General features: G+C 39.0%; 1 protein-coding gene across 1 annotated transcript; it reads right to left on the reverse strand.

The window, feature by feature from the left end:
* Nucleotides 1-69: 69 nt before the first annotated feature.
* LOC140377136 (phosphoinositide 3-kinase regulatory subunit 6) lies at nucleotides 70-22,623 on the reverse strand. The gene is made up of 21 exons (XM_072462450.1): nucleotides 22,567-22,623; nucleotides 11,216-11,291; nucleotides 10,109-10,213; nucleotides 9,784-9,875; nucleotides 9,122-9,190; nucleotides 8,881-9,013; nucleotides 8,076-8,145; nucleotides 7,791-7,989; nucleotides 6,368-6,494; nucleotides 5,415-5,501; nucleotides 4,496-4,742; nucleotides 3,640-3,930; nucleotides 3,455-3,554; nucleotides 3,108-3,230; nucleotides 2,903-3,010; nucleotides 2,726-2,828; nucleotides 2,572-2,633; nucleotides 1,329-1,419; nucleotides 1,172-1,233; nucleotides 998-1,104; nucleotides 70-861 (listed from the first exon to the last, which is right to left on the reverse strand). Exons 2-21 carry the CDS (start codon nucleotides 11,271-11,273, stop codon nucleotides 705-707), a joined length of 2,391 nt encoding a protein of 796 aa, XP_072318551.1. The 5' UTR covers nucleotides 11,274-11,291; nucleotides 22,567-22,623; the 3' UTR covers nucleotides 70-704.
* Nucleotides 22,624-23,370: the final 747 nt, after the last annotated feature.

Consider the following 23,370-nt stretch of genomic DNA (forward strand, 5'->3'; position numbering starts at 1 on the left):
TAAAATGTGCAAAATAGAGCATTTAAAACACACAACTTTGTATCTACATTTTAACACTTAAAATAAAAAGTAAGAGTTGACTATACTGTGTGGAGTTGCAAGAGCCTTGAGACAGATCTCTGTTTCACATGTAACCAGGTTTAGATCTCAGCCGGAAGTTTATAGCTTTATTTAGAATGGTGAACTTTATCTTTGAACTGAAATACTTACGCCACCAAGACCAAAGCAAAAGTTCATGTAAAGAATCTGTTTTTTTGTGATTAGTTTGTACTAAATGATAGGTTATAGAAATTGTACCACAAGTCCAGCATTTCTGACACGATTTCTCAAACTCGATTTATCTGTCGGTCTGCATTCCTCTTAGTGTGTGTACAGAGTAAAAAGTAGTGCGTAACAATCAGAGCTACAGTGTTAAATGTCATTAGACAGAAAAAGATAATTTTCAATACATCACAACTGCAGCTGAATTAAATGTATAGTATTATCGACCATCTATCTGTATCTATATCTACATATTGGATTGAATCATGTCAAAACACTGGTCATCATGGCAGAAAAGCAATATCCCCAATATATTATAAAGCAATGACTGTATTTTTGATTTGAATTTGATCCTTCATGTTTTTTAAAAGTGCCAGTCCGTCACGCACACGGCTTGGAAGAGCAGCTCGACTGAAAGAGTCGCCTTCAGCGCGTCATAGAAGTCAGTTGATGATGCCGGCAAAAGTGTAGATTGGTAGTTGAAGTCCTTTGCTCATGTACTTGCTGAGTCCAGAGTCATTCTCTTCTCCAGGGTTGAACTTGGACCTCATGTTTTTCTGTACACGGTATCCAGGGTCCAGACATGGGAGGATCTCAATGCTTTCATAACAACAGGAAATAAGATACGTCACTTTGAACTGACATTACTCCATTAAAACATTAGCATTCATCAAAGAATACAGTCATATACATCTTCCATGGTGAAGTTTGTAGTAACAGTGTGAATATTTCTCACCTCTGAACATCTTTGTAAACACGGCGGCTGTCCTTATCCAGGATCACAGTGAACGAGCGACTTTCCAACGACCGAATCTTGATATTATTTGTCCGAATTTTGGACTCCTAAAATGTGTGTTTATTTAGTCATTGAAGTAACTGAAATGACTATAAAAGCAGTGCTTTGACCTACCGCAATGTTACTTTTACTTTTAGAAGTGGTTTCATTGAACACCAGTGTCAAACAGTTTAGATCTATAGGTGTAAAAAAGAACATGTTTTACAAACACATTTTTAACACAACACAACACAACACTAAACAACACTTTACGACACAGGCTGTACTGCACCTTCAGCTTCACTGGAGGGGATTGCACAGATCTGGGCACCCAGCATTCTCAAAGACAGTCCTTTATCAGTATCACGGCCACTTAATGTCACCTAAACACCCATAAACATGCATCACAATACAATTCATAAAAAAACATAGAAAATAAACATTGCAGTAGACAAAAATAAACTGTAAGTGTGTAAAGTCATGTCAGGACCACAAACTTCTTACATTTTATTGCCATTTTTTGTGAGCAACAAAAAGCGGTTCACGTGAATTCCATATTCAAAAAATAAAATAAAAACATTATTCAGCCTCTTTACCCTGAGTCCAGCCTATTGCTGTCAGAAGATGCATGAAATTTGCTGAAAGATACTGAATGTTGACCTAATGATTCAATAGAGTCCACCAGTGTGTAATCTCTGAGCAGCTGTTGTGTGAAGACCACAGAAGTTTGTAAGAGAATGTTGGGGAGCAAACAGCATCATGAAGTCCAAGGAACACACCAGACAGGCCAGGGAGAATCAGGGTTCGGTTATAAAAAATATTTCTCAACCTTTGAACATCTCACAGAGCACTGTTCAATCCATCATCTGGAAATGGAAAGACTATGGCACAACTACAAACCTACCAAGACCAAAAACCTACTGAACAAGGAGAGCTCTGATCAGAGAGGCAGCAAGAGGCCCATGGTAACTCTGGACATCTATTAGTCGTGCACTTCACAAATCTGTCCTTTATGGAAGAGTGGCAAGAAGAAGCCATTGTTGAAAAGAAGTCCTGTCCTGTGGTGAGAAACAGCTCTGGTGTGACGAGACCAAAACGGAACCTTTTGGCGTAAAAGCAAAAGTCTTTGGTGGAAAACTAACACGTCACATGTCCCTCATCACACCATCCTCACGGTCAAACGGTGGTGCAGACCCCTAACGGACCCCTAACGGAACCCTAACGGACCCCTAACGGACTCCTAACGGGAACAAGTGGTAGAAACTGCTGTTCACAAATGCTCCCCATCAAAGTTGACCGAGTTTGTGCTTTTTAGCAGGAAGAATGGGTCAATTGGCAATGGCAAAAGTTCAGTCTGTAGGCTGCAGGATTATGAATACTTTTACACTGTATATGCATTTCAGAGCCAAATTACTACAGAAACAGCATAACCACGCTAAGAAAAAATCAAATATCAGATAAGCACGTTACTACACTGGTTTGATTTAAAATAATAACAATAAAACAATTGTATCATACATTAAAGGGGAGATTACCTTTTTATAATTCATTGACACCATTGCTCCACACATCTCGCTGGAGTACCTCTTCGGTTTTTCTATTTTTGGGAGGAAATAGGTAGTTTAACCAATTTTGCAAACAGTGGCAGCAGAAAAGCCGGCAGGGAAATGCACTTGGAAAACCAGTTACCTTTAATAGATGCAGACATGTGACAAAACTCTGGAAACTCCACCTCGAGGTGAGTGAGAAACACATCCTCTACAGAGTCCTTTGTCATGGAGGAGAAGTTGATCTGAGAGAAACATCACATTAGACCAAACGCGATTTAGAATACAAAACAGATGTATAAACAAAAGTGTAAGAAACCTTGACAAAGTAGATTGTGAAGTAGACAGGCTGCTGCCCCAGTCGAACGTAGTAGGACAGAATGTCAGAAATGAAGGGATCTTTGGTTGGTCCCGAGTTTGGCTGTTGCTGCAATAATAATAATAACAATAGCATTACTAAACCTGTCGTGCTGTTATGTCGGTGTTGAAAATGTTCATAGATAAACATGTCAATTGTTAATTACCATCTTCGCCAGTTTGGTTATTGTGGAGCCCAAACTGTTGATATTACAGTTGTACCAAGGATCTACCATGCTCAAGTAGGAACTAAGAGTGGAGGCGTTCCCCTTTTGTGGGCTCATGTTTTCCTACAAAAAATAGAAAACATTAGAAATCCCCGGTGGAGTCTGAAGTTGCATCGTCGCTCGGTACATTTTAGAAAGTTACAAAACTACAGACTAGAACATTACTTAACGGCGATAACGCGCAATAGTTATACAACGAATACTACCATTAATACTACAATGAACAGCTATGGCTATGATGTCATCCTGTGGTTTTCAGTTCGCCTTTACTGAGGAAGCTTTCATACCTTGACAGGAGAGTGGTGTGATTTACATGCGCTAACAGGGATGTAATAAAACTGTAGGTTCACTTTCATGGTGAGAAAAAGTCTTCGCGCTTCCCTTTTCCTGAAATGACAAAAACACACAATTAACTCAGAACCCATTACTACATTTCACAGTGGATGTAGTATTATTCGAGATACATGTTTACCTGTAAAAGTAGTAAGTCTTAGCCAGGCGGCCTAGTACCCTGTCGTCTCCCATGGCGATGATTTTGGCTGTGAAGTATCTCTGTTGTTTGAGGAAAGGGCTCTGCATGGCGTTGCTTCCCGCTCGTCTTTGCAAAGTAGCAGCTCTTCGTCCTCCTCTTGCTCTGCTTTGCCCGTCTCCTCCCAGACCGCCGTGATCCTCCATCGTGTCCTGCATGAGCGCCACGCCGTCCTTCACTGTGGGGCGGAGCTTCATGCCTCCTTTTCGGGACAGCTTCCCAGAGTCCTGATCACTGAAGAGGGCCACAATAAGACAATTTGTTGGTTACTGAATGTGGTATGAATGGTAATGAAATAACAGAATTAGTTATTAACAGAGTTTCGTCCAGCGATATTCTTCATGTAAATCAGTGACAGTAAAGTTGCATTAATATTATGGTCCTAGATTTTTTGAACCGATACCAATATCGGATATGTGGCTTGCTGTTGTCACTTTTCACCTAATTGCTCCACTATATCCAATTTTACGCAGTAGACTGTTCAAAAAGACAAAGCTGATCCAAAGCTGGGACTGACACATGGGCACACAAACACTGTGGCACTTCCCACCAAAATATCAACTTATTTTGACAGCCAATATAGACAAATCGATACTGGAACTGATATATCGCCCATCCCTCCCTCTGTGTGTTTGGTGTCGATTAGTAAGTTGCATCACAATCACACATTTCTATTTTTTGTGTGTGTAAAGGGACATGCCCATGGATGATTTGGGACACCAATCTGCTTGAATGCCAGTTAGTGGGAAACAGCTCAACCCGCTGAGCAATTACAGCATGAAAGTAGCATTGGAGGCACCTTTTCCCGTGTTCACATGTAGCACTCGACGCAGGGCCATCTATGCAGGGATCAGCGCTGGGAGTGAGGTCTCTTTCGATGCCACTGTCGTTGGACATAATAGAGAAGCGCGCCATGTCTGAGGGCAGCTCGATGGGCGAATATCCAAGATCAAAGTCCTCCTGGTCCTGGTTCTGGTCCTGGTCCTGGCTCATGGTGAACGACTCCGACGACGAACTGGACCGAAAAAACTTGGACAGCTCTCGCCCTGTCACAGAATTTACACAGCACTATTAATAAACAAAGAGAAAGCCAATACAAGCGTCAGTGTATGTAGTCAGCTGCTTTACCACTGCTGATTCACACGACCTCGTACACACTTACGGTGAAAAAGCACTTTGTAAGAGCAATAATCGTCATGGTGCGTAACTCAAGGCTACTCATGTACACACTTCTTCTTTTAATTCTATTCAAGCTAAATGAAGTTATTCAGAAAGCATTTTCTCATGACTCAATTCATTTAAATTCAAAATAAACATAATCTGGAACATCGTAAATCCTTTTGAGAAGTAAAATGTATCAGTTTTAATTAGGAAAGATTATCCAGTTAATAATTATTGTTAAGTAGGTCACAATATAATCTAAATAACAAAAAATATATGTTGTGCCAAAAACATAAACATGTAATTTCAATTCAATCTGTGCACCGAAAATGTAAACTTATATATGTAAAAAAAAATAAAGTTCTTCATAATTAAGAAAGTTGGATTTCAAAAGGTTTGGTCACATACTCGAGAATGGTGTGAATGTGAATGTGAATGAAAACGAGTTGTGGACTGCCCGGTTGTTTGGTGTCAACAATTGTAAATAATGATGATAATGATACAATTGTGATGTTTCTTTGACACAAAAAAAGGTCATCTTGAGCCCGCACACTCACAGATGTCCATCTCCTCCGTCCACAGGTAAAAACTCATATCGGGGTTGGGCAGAGTGCAGTCACACAGGCCTCCACTGGACAATGGTTCTGCAATAAACACAAACATAAATACAGGAAGGAATAGACTCAAAACACAAAATAACCATCACGTCCGCCAAGTGAAGCCACACAGCTGGACCTTTATCAGATCTGAGACTAACTTAAAAATAACGTGGATGTTGTGGAAATAGATATAAATATATATAAATAAATCACAGCTAGCACTACCATATTGTAGATTGCTGTGTATATAGCTATAATGTGTAAATGGCAGCTACATCTCTGTCCCAGGGCAGATGTGGCTACAGAAGAAGATTTAAGTGTGACTTGGGTATGAATGACACAGACTTTTAACTTTACATGCAGAGAGGGGTGGACAATATGGACAAAAAATAATATTCAATACTTTTCTGGAAGTATCCCAATAACGATAAACAATATAATGTAAATCCAACAGAAATGTGTTAAAACGTGTCTTTAAAACATGTTAGTTTAGGTTTAATTGTCCGAAAAATGTTAAACGACAGTAAAATGAATCACAAAAGCTCAGAAATGTCATCTTATCAAAAAGTGCTGAATTTTGAATTTTTTTTATTTAAACATTCAACTAAGGCTGTATTTTTTTACCATTAACAAAACACTTTCTCAAACTAAAAAAAGTAAGGGCTTTGTGATACTTTTATGAATAAGGTCATTTTTGTGCAAAGCTTTTTGTGCATTGCAAATACTGTAGTAGTGTTAAGAACCTCCAAAACATCATGTAATTTACTTTGGCTCTCTTGTGGTTTCCTCATATGATTTCACAGTCTAATCAGAGTGATGGTGAGAACGCAGCAGCAGAAGTGAGCGGGCTCAGTTAGGTCATCGTGTGTTGCATTATCCCTCTGTACAGTCCCTTCAATGACGCCGCTCACCTGTATCTGCTACGATCTCGTGGTAGAGCTGAAGCAAGCGGCTCCTCAAGCGCTCGCTCTCTTCTGCACACTGTTGAAACGCCGCCAACACTTCCTGAAAGTAGTGCTCGACGTCGTGCCCCTTGTCCTGTCACAGACACATATCACACGTCGTAAGTGAAGTGACAAGAATGCAGAAGTGAGCGGCGGGGAGAGAGAGAGAGAGGTCATGACATGAGTTTGTGGGCCACAACAACAAACCTTCACGGAGGATGTCTCACTAAACACATACTGTTCACGTGAAGCAGACTGTGGTTTTGTACATGCAAAGCCCTGACGAAAAAGACGCAGAGGAAGTCTTGAAACAAACTGAGCACATCAGCACCTGCCAAGTGGATTTTTGAAAGGAAACGCATTGATGAGAATCCCTGTGATTATTAATCAAATGTTCCTATTGCAATTTAAGACTAAAATAGACCACTGGGATGGATACCAAGATTTGGACTTGTGATTCTCTAGTTCAGGCGTAAATGCTTTTTTTACGGTGCGTTATTGTGTGATCTGGATCCAACCCAAAATTAGCCTATTGTAAATTCCTAAAAGAGTAATCTAAAACCTTTACATTTACAGTATATCTCAGTACATTAATTCATAATAATATACATGCAGAAAGGAAAGGAACACGTAGTTCTAGACCTTTTATAAACAAATTAATTCAAAATTATGTAATGGAAGCAAATGAAGGCAAGAAGTGAAGTGGAATACTGTATAATGTAAAAATGTGAAAAATGAAGGTGGGTTTTGCAAATGATAATGACTCAGATACATGTGAGTGGGTTAGGGTCAGGGTTATGTCACAGCATGGTTTGAAACCATTAACTAGTGCATTTTACATTAATGGTTTATTTAATCATTTTATCATTTCTGAAGATAGCAAAATCTAAGTTTTACAAAAAAATTGCAGGAACTGTTGAGTATATAACAGTTTTTCATAGTGTATAAAGATTTACTCAGATTTAAAAGAAATATATTTTTGTGATGCTTAAATGCAATGTCGAGGCTAGCAGTATTTTTCCTTCTATTGAAATAGAGAAGCAAACAAAGTCACATTTCTACACTACATTTTTTGTGAGAAACTAAGGTATTCTTTACTTACAGCTCCAGTCGCTCACATTCTGGAATTCAGAACATTTTTATTTAAAAAAAAAAGTTTTTCCCAACCCAAAGTGGCCAGATGAAAGCGTGCAATGGGGAGAGTGAGAGGGGAGAGACATTCGACTGGAATCAAACCCACGACGCTGCAATGATGGCGACCACATATTATGTGCGACGCCCTTATCCACTGCACCACCAGCGAGCATGGCATAGCATAGCATTTTAGAGTCATAGAGTTTAGAGTCTACACAAAGCTGAAAGTTAATGAGTAATAAGTATTTCCTCTGACCTTGAGCGCCTTGGCCAGCCTGGAGCCATCGCACTGCTGCGGGCCTAAGTTGGCCTGGATGGAGTGTTGGACTGCACTGCACAGGTGCTCCAAAGGAGCGCTGCTCTTTCTGGAGGGCGCAGCAGACGCCTGGATGTCATCACTTACAACTCGACTTAAGGAACTAGAGAACACAGCAGGGTCGGCCAGCACAAAAACCCTGAGGGCAGAAGGAGCAAATAAACCAGAGTAAAACAGAGCAGGTTTGAGCTTCAAAAATATGATTCATTTATAAGTGGTACACACTTCTCCTGGAAAGGATAGAGATCATGTTTTAATCTCTGTTCAGCTATGACCATCCTCTGATAAGTAAGACCTGTATTCAAAACACATTTGATTATTATACATAATATACATTCTATATTAATAAAACACACAAATACATTTAAAAGAGGAGTTTGGCCTGATGCTAAATTCACTAAAAACTAGTGCTATTTCAGAAAAGCTTGATTAAACACCAGACTTAATCAAAGACTAAATCAGGACTCATCAGGTTATTTATTGCTTATTTATTCAAACAAAAATAAATACTAAATTGCAAGTACAATAGTTTATTTTGTCTGCCACACCTCTAGTTGAAAAATCTGAAGTGATTATGACACTGCTGCTCATTCAAGTCATGGAACAATCTGCCCCGTGTCCAGGGCCGGCACCAGCACATCGGTGCCCTAGGCGAGTTACTCCCCTGGCGCCCCCCCCTATACGGCCTAGTGGAAGGGCCGGCCCTGCCCGTGTCAAACAATGTGAAACTGTGCTGACCAATTAGGCCGTGGCTGCAGAGCCGCGGCGCGGTCAAATAGTCCAGCAGTTTCAGGAGTCGCGGCACAGCCATATAGCCTCATGGCTAACCCTAACCCGGCGCGGTCAAATATCGCTGCAGTTTCAGGAGCCACGGCACAAAATAACATGGCAGTTTCGGCCGCGCCCCGCGGCTCTGTAGACACTCCCGACCAATAAATACCATTAGTACCAGTAAGTGGAGTTTATGTAATGAAATCCAACACAGAGAGCTGAAAGGTCAATATGCAATACATATATAACTGTTTATGACCTGGAATTGCTCGTTCCTTCTTGATTTGCCTGGTGCAGCTGAGGCCGACGGTGCAGTAAGGCTGTGGGTAGGTCAGAAGTCTTTTGCAAAAGTCATAAACCCGCTTATATAATTCATCTGGAATGTAGGCAGTCTAGAAAATCAGACAGACAGGATTTAGCACAGATGCTAGTAAGGAAAAATATTAAGAAACAAGCCTGTAAAAACAAGGTTAATTAAGTATATAAAACAGTTTTTCTACCTGGATCAGAGAGTACATAAGTGTGTGTAGAAGAGGGAGGATGTTTTTGCGGCTGTTCCATCGTTCAACCTGCAGAACAAATATATTCATCTTTAGATTATCTGAAAAGAGAACCTTCAAATGAATTAAACAACTGTAAATGAATAAATCTGTATGCAAAAATGCGTATCACATGAGAGGCAATATTCTGTGCCATAAACAAAAAAAGGGAAAGATCATTTTAAACTGGTGAAAGCCAGATAGATGTAAAGTTAAAACTGTAGATCAGCAGCGAGTTATATTCCAGTTACAGTTACAATCCAGTTTGCAGCTCAAGTAACTTCTACATAGCACAATGCAAAGAATTTCACAATTAATATAAATGCAATTCAAATAACTAAGATGTTTACTGGATGCAAATAAAGCTTATGCGCTGCAGGCCAATATCATGAACAAACAATTCATTCAAACAATCATTGAAATTATATGAAAATCAGATGTATTTATTTATTTCCCATCTGTTTCCTTTAGGTTTTGTATCTGTGCGGCAACAGCAAACTACTGTCTTATATTTTCTATGTTCTATCGTGTGAATCAAATATTTTTTAATGAGATTTGTGTTCTGTTTCACTATCAAATCTACATCAATTATTAGTTTTGTTTAAAGAAAGAAAAAGACATACCTTTTCCAGCTCCTTTATGAGCACCCACACCAGAGACAGGCTGGTGAGCGGATTCTTCTGAACTTTCTTATGAAGCGTCCACCTCAACATCCCTGAACAAAATGCATTTCTAACGTTTACAGAGAGTTTTCCACAGCCCTGAACACAAGCTTGCAGAATGTGTCACCATTTTTATTCCATTACAGTGTGTGCACATCCAAAGTATGACTAACACAACAGCGCTCATCCTGACACGGCCACATATTGAACCAGTGGGTATTAAATATTAGCGAGTTGACAAATGTGCAGCCAATAAGTAGATATTTTATGAATAAAATAAAAGTACCCTTGTTGTAGCAGTCTTGGGCCTGAGAGCTGTCCGTTTCTTTGGGGAGAATGGACTGAATCCTGCGGTACAACTCTGGCTCAGGAACAGTGGGCGAGCAGGCCCCTGGGGATGAAAAACAGTGCCTTATACAACTGAACAATAAATGACTTAAACTCACACCGAGGACATAGATTAAACAAATGAAATGCATTATATTGTGGTAACATCATGAGGTTCCATCTGACAGATACTATAATCAAAGTTTGTTTTCCATTCTTGTGCATCCAATAGGGCAGCAGTGATTAATCGAATCATTGTGACTAGTCGACTATAAAAATAACTTCATTTTTTTGATAATTGTATTCGCTATCAGGACTAAACAGACTCTAAGGGTGCGTTTACACTTGACCGCAACAAAACTTAGACTAAACCAAGACTAAATCTGTTGCTAAATAAAGACAAGACCAGGGCTAAACCAGGACTAGAACATGATCTAATATCAAGTCTGTATCAAGACTAAACTGGGCTCAAAGTTGGACTAAAAAGTGTGCACACACCCTAAAACACATACCAAAGGACCTTTTATAACAATGACAGTGCCATTATTCAAGCTAAACATAAAAAAGAACAAACTATTTCTGAATTTCATTAATAATCCAATTTATTTGTAAATATTCTTTACCTTTCTCTAACCTTCAGTCACCATATTTCCACCTTTATTTGGTTAAAACTGTAATCATTTACATAGTCGTTGGCCTAATTGAAAAATGTTTTGCTAAAATAATTGTTAGTTTCAGCCCTAATCCAGCTAATGTTTTTAGTTTTAGACAGAAGGCTTATTATTGGAGCGAGATGGGGTAGAGACATCGAGGAGATAACAACCTCACGCGTTCAGCGCCTTATACCACTTCATCACCGGGCCGCACAAGGATTTTCAAGTTTTAAGAAAATACTTTAGCTGTACCATGCCAAATAAATGAGGTGGCACTAGTGTGAATAGTGCTCAAGTTTAGTCTATGTCATTCTTAAAATAAACATAAGACAAGGTCAACAACACACCTATAATATTTTGTAATTATGAATAGCTCCTGTCGTTATAAGCAAATGATGTAAATGATGAAGTACCTGTGGGCTCCATGGCGCACGCGCTGCTCGAGTTATCCCAGGGCACCGCGTTGGTCATTGCACACGCTTCATTGGTCTGAAACACACAGGAAGTGACGGAGGAATGTGAACATAATGTGACAGTATGAAAAAAAAAAAAAAAAAACATCACCTGTTTAAGCCCATGGGAAATTTTGAATAAACTCTTGTACATTTCTTAACTTTTTGATGTGATTTTGGCAGCTACATGAGATTAGGCAGCAGTTATGTTTTTATTAGTCTTACAATATGTAACTGTTAGTATTTGTAAGGGGACTAGAAAGTAACTACAGTACAAATACTCACTTTACTGCTGAAATTGAGTAAATTTTTTGAGAAATGTTACATTTTTAGTCGATTTTTAAACATGTACATGTACTTGTAACTGAGTGAAGTTTTAGAAATTGTAACTATAGTTATATTAAAAAAAAATCATGTGAGTTATCTCCCGATATGTATGATATATATATGAGTTAAGTTCCAGAATGACACTGAAAGCGACAAGGCAAACAACACTGAAAACACTCAAATTAAACTGAGCACGCTCCAAACGACAGTGCATTGCCGGCTTTAATTGATCAGCGCTCCAAGAATATGCACATTAAACTATTTAATTTTTCAATTTTTAATACAATATTTATCCAATCTAACTTTAAAGTAACTAAACTGCTTACTTAAACTGCTTATGCCAAAAGGCCTTTGAAACTGTGGACCGCAGGATTATAATGAATAAGCCCTTTAAAATGTCAGCTAATACATTACTATGGTTCAAAACCTATCCTGAGGGCAGACAGCCATGTGTTTAAGTCAGTGAGGTTAAACCTAGTCACCGCCCTAATTACATGGGGTTCTGCAAGGTTATGTAAATAAATGACCTTCTGGACTGTTGCCAGGGTGTCAACTGCCAGCTCTATGCAAATGAAGTATTTGTTTTTCTATCAGAGCACCTTCTTCAGATAGTCCAATGCATCTGATTCATCCAATGTAACTGCTATGTCCATATCAAATAAACATATAAATAAGGCTAAGCTGTTTGCCGTAACCCGACCGACCCGCTATGAAACTAGCCGACTGAAAAAAATATATCAGCATTTTGTTGAAAAAACGTCAAAATCTTTTATTTTTCAATTATTTCCTCGACTCACCGACCGGACCTTTCTAAACCGCCATGTTGAATATTTTCCCCGCGCTGTTTAACCTGTATTTCATCTCAAAGCACTAAGAACGCACCGCGCTTGGCTTCATTTTCAGTCCTCCACATGTGTCTGTAACAAAACAGAACGCGCATAGGAGTCATCATTTTGCTTTTAACCGATTGGTTTACCCTTGTCGGCGCAACTAAAAGTCTGCATAGGACATGTGTTTCTCTGTCAGGGTGTGAAATTTAATTAAGATTTAGACTCCTGATTGGGTTGAGAGAGACGTTTTCCGTCATTGACTGTTGAAGCCTGACCCCTGGTGGTCACTCCGACTCAAAAAATGACAAAATTTGGATCTTTTTTTTGCCTTCAAAGTTAAAAAAATAAGAATTTGCCTACCGTCCAACCCAGATGAAAAATGTTGACTCGGGTTACAGCAAACAGACAATTTATTTGGGGTAGCCTAACAAGTACTCTGAGTACTATTTTCCATGTTTTTACCTTTGAATTAAGTACAGTTTTGGCAGCTTTTGATTAGGTTCATTTTAGCCAAGTAACTGTACTTTCCTTGAGTACAAATTTGCAGTTATATTTCCACGACTGCTAAAAGTAGAAGTTTAGTAACAGGAGTAGTAACTGACTGAGTTATTGAGTGACAGCTGGATTTAACAAATGTGTGAAGCAGGGGACCTTTTCTTAAAAGCAATAGAAAAATACAAACTGTACATGAATTGTAATAAAATTGAATGATTGAATATCTATTATCATGCTAAAACTGTGATCATCAAAACAAAACAAACAAAAACAAAAATACATTTAAAACATGACAGGAGGTGAACCATCTAGACCCTTTAGGCTGGAGTAGAGTCAGCACCAATGAACAGTAGTTACAAATAAACATCAGTAGTAATTATACTGACGCTAAATGTACTCTTCCTCTATAATAAGATGCTACAATAAAAGTATTATAAAACAAAGTCACAGCATTCAACCAATGCACTAGAAACGTGTATCAAAGGTTTAAAGTGTTCTTCTATAAACTTACAGTCTGCCTCAGGAAGCAATGAAGTGGAAAGTCTGGTCTTCTCGACACATGCTCCACACAGAGCTGCCTCTGTAACCACGATGTAACAGACTGAGGCTGCACGCTCACAAGAGAGTGTGAGCAGTGAATGACTGCAGAGTCTCTCCTCCTCCTTAGTGTTAAGGAAATACAAGTCATGCGTCACTCACTACAGTATACAAATGGATTCAAAACACATTTGTCCAATTTATCGCAATTTAGATAGTATCATATCTTTTTAAACAATTACAGATTCCTGAAATCAAAATGTCAGGAATTATGACTGACTGCATACAACTTGTGGTTTTCTACAAAGGCCAAAACTTGAGTGCGTGAAGATGGTATTTTTGGTCAATGTGGACTCAAACCAAATTAAGATTTTGTTGTGGCTCAGTACTTCCTGAAAATGTCATAACAATATTAAAATAAAACGACCTAAAAGCAGTCAATGATCTCGCCACTATCAAAGATTTCCAGCTGGCTTGCCCACTTATAATGCATTTGGGGTTGTGCCACTCATTGTGCGTGTACAATAAGGCTTTAGTTTGATGGATTTAGCCTTGATCCCTACGAGAAAAGCAGCACTCTGACAAATAGTGTGCGTGTTCTCAGCTCAGCAGCCGGTCAGGCCACAAGTTTCCGCTTGTCGATTCATTTTTTTTCTTTTCTCTGCAAATGCACTCTATAGCCGTGTGAATTTACAACAACCTACAACCAAAATAACAACAGTAATAATAATAGTAATAATAACAGTACGTCTGCAGTTCTACTAAGCAACTCCACTACACCTACACGTGAGCCACAGAAGGACCGTCTGACTCACTAACTCGCCATACGGATCACACGTCTAGTGCCATTTCCTCTCTTTTTGAATGAGTGGGCAGACGACACCCTAAATTTAGACGGTGAAAGTTGACAGGGCTAGAAAAAAGCTAATTATAACTAGTTTGACTTTGTCTGGAAATACCAAAATGTGAAGCCAAGCAGCAAAAGTATTAAAGGCTATAACCTTACATGTAACTTACAAGTAATAAAAGCTGACAGGAGGTTTGAAGACAAGATCCAAAGATGTTAATGCCTAAGCCTTCTTTCTTATCACATCATTTACTGGCAGCACAAATTCCTATCTCAGTAATGTTTACCGTTACAAGGCCAGTCACATTTTTCCTGATCCATTTTATTAGTTGTTTTTTTTTGTGCGTTGCTTGAAATGCCGGAGGGGTTGTGGCTATAACGTTACAATGTTATTTTAAATGAATAACTTGCTTAAATAAAACATTGGGCCTTAGACTAGACCGGCACTCGGATTCTTCATATTTCAATCTTTGCACACATATTAGAGCTAGAAATGTTTAAAATGTGCACTTGGGGAACAGAAGCTTGACTTTAAAATAAACTGTAAATCTGATGTAAATGCAAGATTGGTGAATACACAATCTTGCATTTAGTCGAACAATGATTTATTTAATTTTTTGTCAAAGTTTACAGCTCTCCTGCAAAAGCCCTCTCATCACAATGTTGATTATCATTTCTGCTGTACAGGTCATGACCCTGTGCTCGGCCGAACAGTTTGTGTGTGGTCAGCCACACTTCTGTGGTCAGCAACTGCACAGAACAATGTAAAGGCACAGATGGACACAAGCGCACAGCACACGTCTCAGAAAACAGGAAGGAGCTATCACAAGTGTGGAAGTGTGCTCTGAGAGGAGTGGTCCGTCAGTGGGACGTGTGTGTGGAAATCCCCCCACGGCTCGCAGCAGCATCATGTACTCACTGGACATGGAAAGTACGCGTCCGCAGAGATGGTCGCTGTGTGTCTGGTTGTACAAGACAAACCAGTTCAACAGCCGTGGAAATCAATATTTATGGTAAAAGCATTAAAGAAAATGCAGTCGTTGATTTAAAAAGTAGGTCAATACGTGCAATTTTAGCCTTATCACTGCTTTACTCAAGTTGATTAAAAATAAAGAATACAATAAAATCAATACTAAAATGAATGAGCCTCGACAGCCTTATTTTGATCACAGGAAATCTGTATGCGTTTAGAAATGTGAGGAAATGGTATATTTTTAAGTTGGTTTATATTTTGGATCACTATTTACAGTGACTTTGTGCTAAATAAACCTTTATGTGCATGCAAACCATTCAAGACGGATGCATCAGGGTTACAGGACAACTTTAATTCAGTAAAAGCAACAGTGGAGATCAATCAAAAGGCTTTTCCTGTATCAATGTTTGGGACAATATGAGGAAGTGCTTTTGGACCAGTCAGAGGTTGTTGTGCACGAGTGAGACCCGTCAAGCTCTTCATCAAAGCGGGTTTCAGGCCGTGCAGATTCACAGATTGTGCATATGGAAGCAAAGAGTCATAGAGGTTTATGTCAGAATGGACAAAATAGACAAAATGGATTATCCGGCGGGGCCTGGGAGAACTATGTGCTAAATCCATCAGTTAGAGGAAGACAAATAGGAAGCGGTAGATACAAAGGTCTTTCCTGAGTTGTGTGTGTGTGGTATTATCCAGTGTGGTCTGCGGAGAGAGACCTGATCAGAGGATTTGCATTTTGTCAATTAATCAGTCAAATATTTAATTTCAGTTACAGTATTTCATTTAGTTACAGTAAGAGCTGCAGGTTATTAAAGTACGCAGCCGATTTTTCAAAAAAGTTGCCAAAATGGTGACGAAACGCAAATTTTATATGTATCACTGTTTAAGAGGACATACTGTAAATCGGAGAACAAAGTAAGTAAATAGCAGTGGGTGTGTCTGGGAGAGTCGGGGAAAAACAGGATTTTTTGGGAGAAATTGCGTCTTGACTGCAGCAGAATAACGATTATTCAAACAAGCAGGATTCATAGTAAATACAACTTCGACAGGGTAAAGGAGAATATAAATGCAGCTCTGTTGAGATAACAAAATATATTTTCTCAACACAAGGCCAAGATGTATTGTGGTCTGCACATTGTCCAGATTTATTGATTAGTGGTCTATTCTATTTCAATATTCAATTACTTATGGACAGCTAATGTAATAACATTGTTGTAGCAATAGAACACAGTATGTATTTGACAATATAAAACCAGAGAAATTTTAATGTAAGGATTAACATTAAAGAGAAGACTGAAATATGGACTGATTTTGAATTCTGAATTTCACAACACGTTTAGAGGTCTAGACCGCAGCAACAAGATTTTTCTATAAAAAAGCAGGGTATTTAGTTATTCTAATAATTGCAGCCTTTGCGAGTGATAATTACGCAAACGGAGATTGAGATTTTGATTAGATTTTATAACAAACACTGCTATCCCTGAACATGTGCAATACTGATTTAACCATGTGCAATACTGTGCATACAACTGATGTAAATAAGAGTGCTTTATTTTGTTTTATTTTGTTTACTTACTTACTATTAGTATTACCTAGTCTTATGCTAGCTATTTTTACTTTATTTTATTTTATTTTATTCTATTATTAGGCCCGAGCGCCACAAGCTGGCGAGAGGCCTATTAATCTCGTAAGGCCGTGCGAAGCACGCTGCGAAAGTGCGCACAAAGTGCGCACGAAATCGAGCGCGAAGCGCTCGCCCACTTCCAAACACTCACTAACGCACTCCTTCACTCACGCACGCCCCGTGCATACTAATTAGTAGTAGGAAAATGGAACTTTACCGTTGTAAACGGGCGAAGCCCGTGCAAAAGTACGCACTAAACGAGCACTTTACATTGGGATGACGACCGCGAAGCGGTTGTCATCCCAATATAAAGCACTCATTTGCGCTAAGTAGCTCACGAATACGTTCCCCATCTCTTGCATGTTCCGTGCATATAAGCATGTAATGCAAAAATTGAACATTATTACTGTATAGAGGGCCAAAAACACAAAGTGGGCGGAGCCCACTCAAAATTAACGAAAGTACCCGTCAGTGACCAGGGACCCACACCATGAGGTAGGAAAGCGCGAGCGCTTTCCGAAAATGTATAGTTCATGATATTTGAAAAATGGGAAACATTGTTTTCGCATCGGAATATTATTCTTTCTTTCTTTCTTTCTTCTTCTTCTTCTCGGGACCAACCCCCCTATTTTTCACCCAGTGAACATTGACGAAAAGTCACAAAAATTAGCACACCTCTAAAAATCGTGCCTCTCTACATTCTGGCTATTTCCTTTTTCTAAAATTAAAAAAATTGGCGCGTCAGCGCCCCCAAATGTACCAAAAATGCATTGAGAGGTGGGAAATGACACAAAAAAAATCTGATCGTAGAATCATGAAATTTGGCGCAGAGGTAGATGGTGACAAGAGAAGTAAAAAATATTTTTACGGCAACGCCGTCCGCCCAACCAAATGTCGGCCATATTGCTTCAAAAATGGCTAAACATGACTTCGGAGTTTTTCCAAACGTCGTACTTTTACGAACTCCTCCCAGGGCGTTGGCCCTAAAAAGCTGAAATTTGGTGAAAATGCTACTGAGGAGTGGGACATCAAAAGTTATCCAAATTACATTGATACCTGTCACGGTCTCTGAGCGGCGAAGCCACAAACTGTAGCAAGAATTTCAGAAATCTCCCAAATTTAACATTTCTGCCGTTTGCGCCGATAAAGTCCGAATTGCGTCAAATTAGAATCAGTTGTTAAACTCTTTGCCCTAAACCTACTTGAAGTGAACTAAATTAATTTGGAGCCACAGCGCCCCCTACAGATTTTATATGGGGGTTAAATATTTAGTTTTGCGAAATTATATGAAATTTGACACACAACTCAATTTTGGCATCCCCATCAAAAAAGTCAATGAGACCCATGTCATAATTGTTATGGCTTTGCCGTAGCGATGACCAAAACCTTCCATGTTATTCCAATGGGGAAATCGCCAGAACATGTTTACACTTTAGACTTTCACAAACTCCTCCCAGGGCGTTAGCCCTATTAACCTGAAATTTGGTGAGACTCATCTTCAGGGGTGGACCATCAAAAGTTATCCACATTTTTATTCTAAGAGTCACGGTGTCTGTGCGGCAAAGCCGCACATTTTGCCAAGAATTCAAAATAAAATTGCTTTTTGATGGTAAAACAAAGGGGAGAAGATGTGACAGCGTCACAGATTCAGCAGTAGATGTAATAAAAGGACAATTGGGGCGCGTTAGCGCCCCCTCCTCTTGCGGCGTGGCGGCGGCGTGGCGAGGGCCGATCATTGCCGCTTGCGGCTATATTTATATTATTATCTTATTTTTATATTTTTATTTTTATTTATCTATTTTTTTTTTCTTTTTCCCTCCATTCCCTATTTAGATAGGAGGAGTTTTGGTTTTGTTCATAAGAGTTCTTCTATTAAGAGTGTTTTTTTGAAACTTCCTATAATCTGTCCTTTCCCTGTATCTACTGCGTTGTAACAACGAAATTTCCCCTTGTGTGGACAATAAAGGATTATCTTATCTTATCTGCTCGATTAAGGCAGAAATCATAATCACGACGGCTCATAATCAAACAATTATAATACAGCTAACCGTACTTAACCTTTAATAAAGTATAGATCTGACAGTATTATTTTGTGACAGGTTTTTTAAAAAGCTTATTAGACGAGGCTAAATTTGCACCAGCTTTTTAGGGGCGTGTGAAAGCACAGATTATTCTGAACAGTTAATTTATTGTATTTTTACCATTACAAAATGTTTGTAAATTAATAGAGATCACAAGTATAAATGAATTGCCCATTAGATTTAGTGCTTTAATATATTAAGACAAGAAGCATTGCATGACTCAAAGTTATTACGCAGTTAGGGAGACACTTCTTTTCATCACTAACAACACAGACTTAAGTTGGCATAAACACTTCATTATCCCAAAATCTTCAGGCCAAACAAGAAACTGATGTCAGAGAGGATGCAATTTGTGGCTTAAATGTGGTTGGTATATTTTTAACAATGATCAACGATATAATCTAGAAGAACCGTTCAAAACAAATATTACTTTATCACACTATAATTACAAGTAAAACGTTATTATTACTTTGGTGACTAAGTTTTCATTTGTGTATTTTTTGATAAATTGTAATAATAGGTAACAAGTAGTATTTGTAGTAATAACACATGCAAGAACATGAATATATATTTGATAAACATTAGAGTAAATGTAACAGCTCTGATTTGGAATATTCCACACAAACCACTATTGGGCCCCAGGGAAATTGCAGTTTGTAATTTGAAAGAATTTGTGTCCAAAGTAACCTGAAACTTTCCAGTCATCTGATAAACTTCAGTCAAAAACTGGATGGAGTGTATCCCTGTCGGGCAAAGCAGAGCACTTATGCAATACAAACAATACAACATTGATTAGGTTTTATGATATACTCCTATACTTTCCTAAGAACAGACCTAGTTTTTCAATCATACCTCGACACTTTCAGCTGCACTCCGCTGCCTTCCTCAGAGTAACGTGATATGGCAGTGACACGTTACATCAGCTGGTGTGATAAAGAACGAGGTCTGTTCATAAGAAAGGAATAAAGAAAACAACCCGAGAACAAGAGACTTTTGTCACCTGTTAGGACGGTCTATGTTTATGTTTATGTGCTTGTGCACTATGCCACAGGTCAAACCAGTTGACCTAATTGCATTCTTAATAATACTAACTTAACTCGATTTTAAAGTGTGGGTGAGGGAGTTCTGAAACTTTAACAATAACAACTTAAAAATATAGCCGCAAGCGGCAATGATCGGCCCTCGCCACGCCGCCGCCACACCGCCGCCACGCCGCAAGAGGAGGGGGCGCTAACGCGCCCCAATTGTCCTTTTATTACGCCTACTGCTGAATCTGTGACGCTGTCACATCTTCTCCCCTTTGTTTTACCATCAAAAAGCTATTTTATTTTGAATTCTTGGCAAAATGTGCGGCTTTGCCGCACAGACACCGTGACTCTTTGAATGAAAATGTGGATAACTTTTGATGGTCCACCCCTGAAGATGAGTCCCACCAAATTTCAGGTTAATAGGGCTGACGCCCTGGGAGGAGTTTGTGAAAGTCTAAAGTGTAAACATGTTCTGGCGATTTCCCCATTGGAATAACATGAAAGGTTTCGGTCATCGTTGGGCAACGCCATAACAATTATGACATGGGTCTCATTGACTTTTTTGATGGGGATGCTAAAATTGAGTTGTGTGTCAAATTTCATATAATTTCGCAAAACTAAACATTTAACCTCCATATAAAATCTGTAGGGGGCGCTGTGGCGCCAAATGAATTTATTTCACTTCAAGTAGGTTTAGGGCAAAGAGTTTAACAACTGATTCTAATTTGATGCAATTCGGACTTTATCTGCGCAAACGGCAGAAATTTTAAATATGGGAGATTTCTGAAATTTTAGTTACAGTTTGCGGCTTCGCCGCACAGAGACCGTGAGAGGTATCAATGTAATTTGGATAACTTTTGATGTCCCACTCCTCAGTAGCATTTTCACCAAATTTCAGCTTTTTAGGGCCAACGCCCTGGGAGGAGTTCGTAAAAGTACGACGTTTGGAAAAACTCCGAAGTCATGTTTAGCCATTTTTGAAGCAATATGGCCGACATTTGGTTCGGGGGACGGCGTTGCCGTAATAATATTTTTTACTTCTCTTGTCACCATCTACCTCTGCGCCAAATTTCATGATTCTACGATCAGATTTTTTTTGGGTCATTTCCCATCTCTCAATGCATTTTTGGTACATTTGGTGGCGCTGACGCGCCAATTTTTTTTATTTTAGAAAAGGGAAATAGCCAGAATGTAGAGAGGCACGATTTTTAGAGGTGTGCAAATTTTTGTGACTTTTCGTCAATGTTCACTGGGTGAAAAATAGGGGGGTTGGTCCCGAGAAGAAGAAAGAAAGAAAGAAAGAAAGAAAGAAAGAATAATATTCCGATGCGAAAACAATGTTTCCCATTTTTCAAATATCATAAACTATACATTTTCGGAAAGCGCTCGCGCTTTCCTACCTCATGGTGTGGGTCCCTGGTCACTGACGGGTACTTTCGATAATTTTGAGTGGGCTCCGCCCACTTTGTGTTTTTGGCCCTCTATACAGTAATAATGTTCAATTTTTGCATTACATGCTTATATGCACGGAACATGCAAGAGATGGGGAACGTATTCGTGAGCTACTTAGCGCAAATGAGTGCTTTATATGGGTAGTGCTCGTTTAGTGCGAACTTTTGCACGGGCTTCGCCCGTTTACAACGGTAATGTTCCATTTTCCTACAACTAATTAGTATGCACGGGGCGTGCATGAGTGGAGGAGTGCGTTAGTGAGTGTTTGGAAGTGGGCGAGCGCTTCGCGCTCGATTTCGTGCGCACTACGTGCGCACTTTCGCAGCCGTGCTTCGCACGGCCTTACGAGATTAATAGGCCTCTCGCCAGCTTGTGGCGCTCGGGCCTAATGAGTCAGTTCAGATGCACTGCTGCCTAGTCATAGTCAAACTAGTTCTACAAAACTTAAGGCCAAGACAGTACATTTTCAACAGATGACATCAGGAGGATTCTACAAAAAACTTTCTTTATGAACTTTCCTTTTTCCTAGGGATGTTTATCAATGGTCATGGCATTTAAATAGTTATTTTAATATCTCTTCTGTTTGAATTTAATGTTGAGCATGCTTGATAAAATAAAACTATAGATATACACATATGAAAATGCATAGTAACCAGCAGCAGCCTCAGAGTAAAGAGGAACATATTAAAATAACCATGATTGACTCAGGATTGAGTTAGGAAAAACTGGTTTGCAGCAGGTTCCTGCTGCATCACTATGAACTCAAAGTGGTGCCAGGAAGAGCACATGCAAAACAAGGAAGCTGGAGGAAGTCCAGAGCAGCCTGTGATCTGCAATCAGATCAACCACTGATATCAAATCTCACTCAGGGACTAAATAAACCAGGACTGCTGCTGCTTAACCTGTGACATTAATGAGCACGAAATCCTAATGACAACATGAATAACCCGTGCAAAACTAACTGCAGTTTGCAACAATAAGCACTTCACAACTTCACATTCACCTTTTGGATGAAATTGAACAGGCGAAACCTTCAGGCAAAAGAAACAACATTCAAATCCTGAGCAGCGACATATGGACTAATTCTAGTAAATGATTAAAAAGACATTTGCACTTACCAGGCAGTAAAGACACAGCTCTTCCTCCGCGTGGTGCAATGTGACTGTGACATTATGAAGCGGGGCTGTCACAAGACCACGCCCCGTTTACACCGACCAATCATGTGCGAGAATCAGTCAACACGTCACACGTCAGCGTTAATATTATTATTATGTCAGACATCTACATATAATACATCCATGATCTACACCTACTTATAAGAGGAAGCCTGTGTTTGTACCAGCGAGTTTAGATCATCAAATAAAAAACTATAGCCACGCAAATGAGAATGTCGAAAATTAAGTTGGTAAATTCTGTCGACTCCACTTACTAAACATCAGTCCAACAGTGACCCCTGCTGGTCAGTTCCAAATTCGTACACGTGTAAGTTACTTCTAAATAATATTACTCAAGTAGAAATACAAAATAGTGCTCCAAGAAATTACTCAAGTAAGAGTAATTGTCTGGACGTAACCTCTGATTTGTCATTTGAACTTTATGTAATTTGAATGACAAAACATTTGATAATTCTCACAATTTTGAATTTTCTAAAGGGTAGACTTAAGCGTAGAATTATAAAATGATGTAATGCCTGACAGGGCGTTACAAAAAAGACAAATGTTCAAATCATTTCATATAGGCAAATATATACATATAAAGCTTTTGTTACTTGGAAATACTCTCAGGGTATATTTAAGAGTGCTGTTACTTCAATAAAAAAATACATGTGATATTAGTCAAACAGGAGTAAAAGTATAGGGTCAAGAAGTTACTTTCAGAAGAACAATTTCTTGAAAAAGTTACTCAGATAAATGTAACTGAAT

This window comes from Eucyclogobius newberryi, unplaced genomic scaffold (assembly GCF_026437365.1).
Source record: "Eucyclogobius newberryi isolate DKJ021-1_F unplaced genomic scaffold, fEucNew1.0.hap1 SCAF_4, whole genome shotgun sequence".
In the NCBI taxonomy this organism is placed as follows: Eukaryota; Metazoa; Chordata; class Actinopteri; order Gobiiformes; family Gobiidae; genus Eucyclogobius; species Eucyclogobius newberryi.

Coding starts and splice junctions, on each gene's coding strand:
- LOC140377136 (XM_072462450.1), bottom strand. CDS start 11,273: ATGACCAACGCGGTGCCCTGGGATAACTCGAGCAGCGCGTGCGCCATG. Junction 10,214..11,215: donor GTGCGCCATGGAGCCCACAG/GTACTTCATCAT, acceptor TTTCATCCCCAG/GGGCCTGCTCGCCCACTGTT. Junction 3,231..3,454: donor CACACCACTCTCCTGTCAAG/GTATGAAAGCTT, acceptor TATTTTTTGTAG/GAAAACATGAGCCCACAAAA.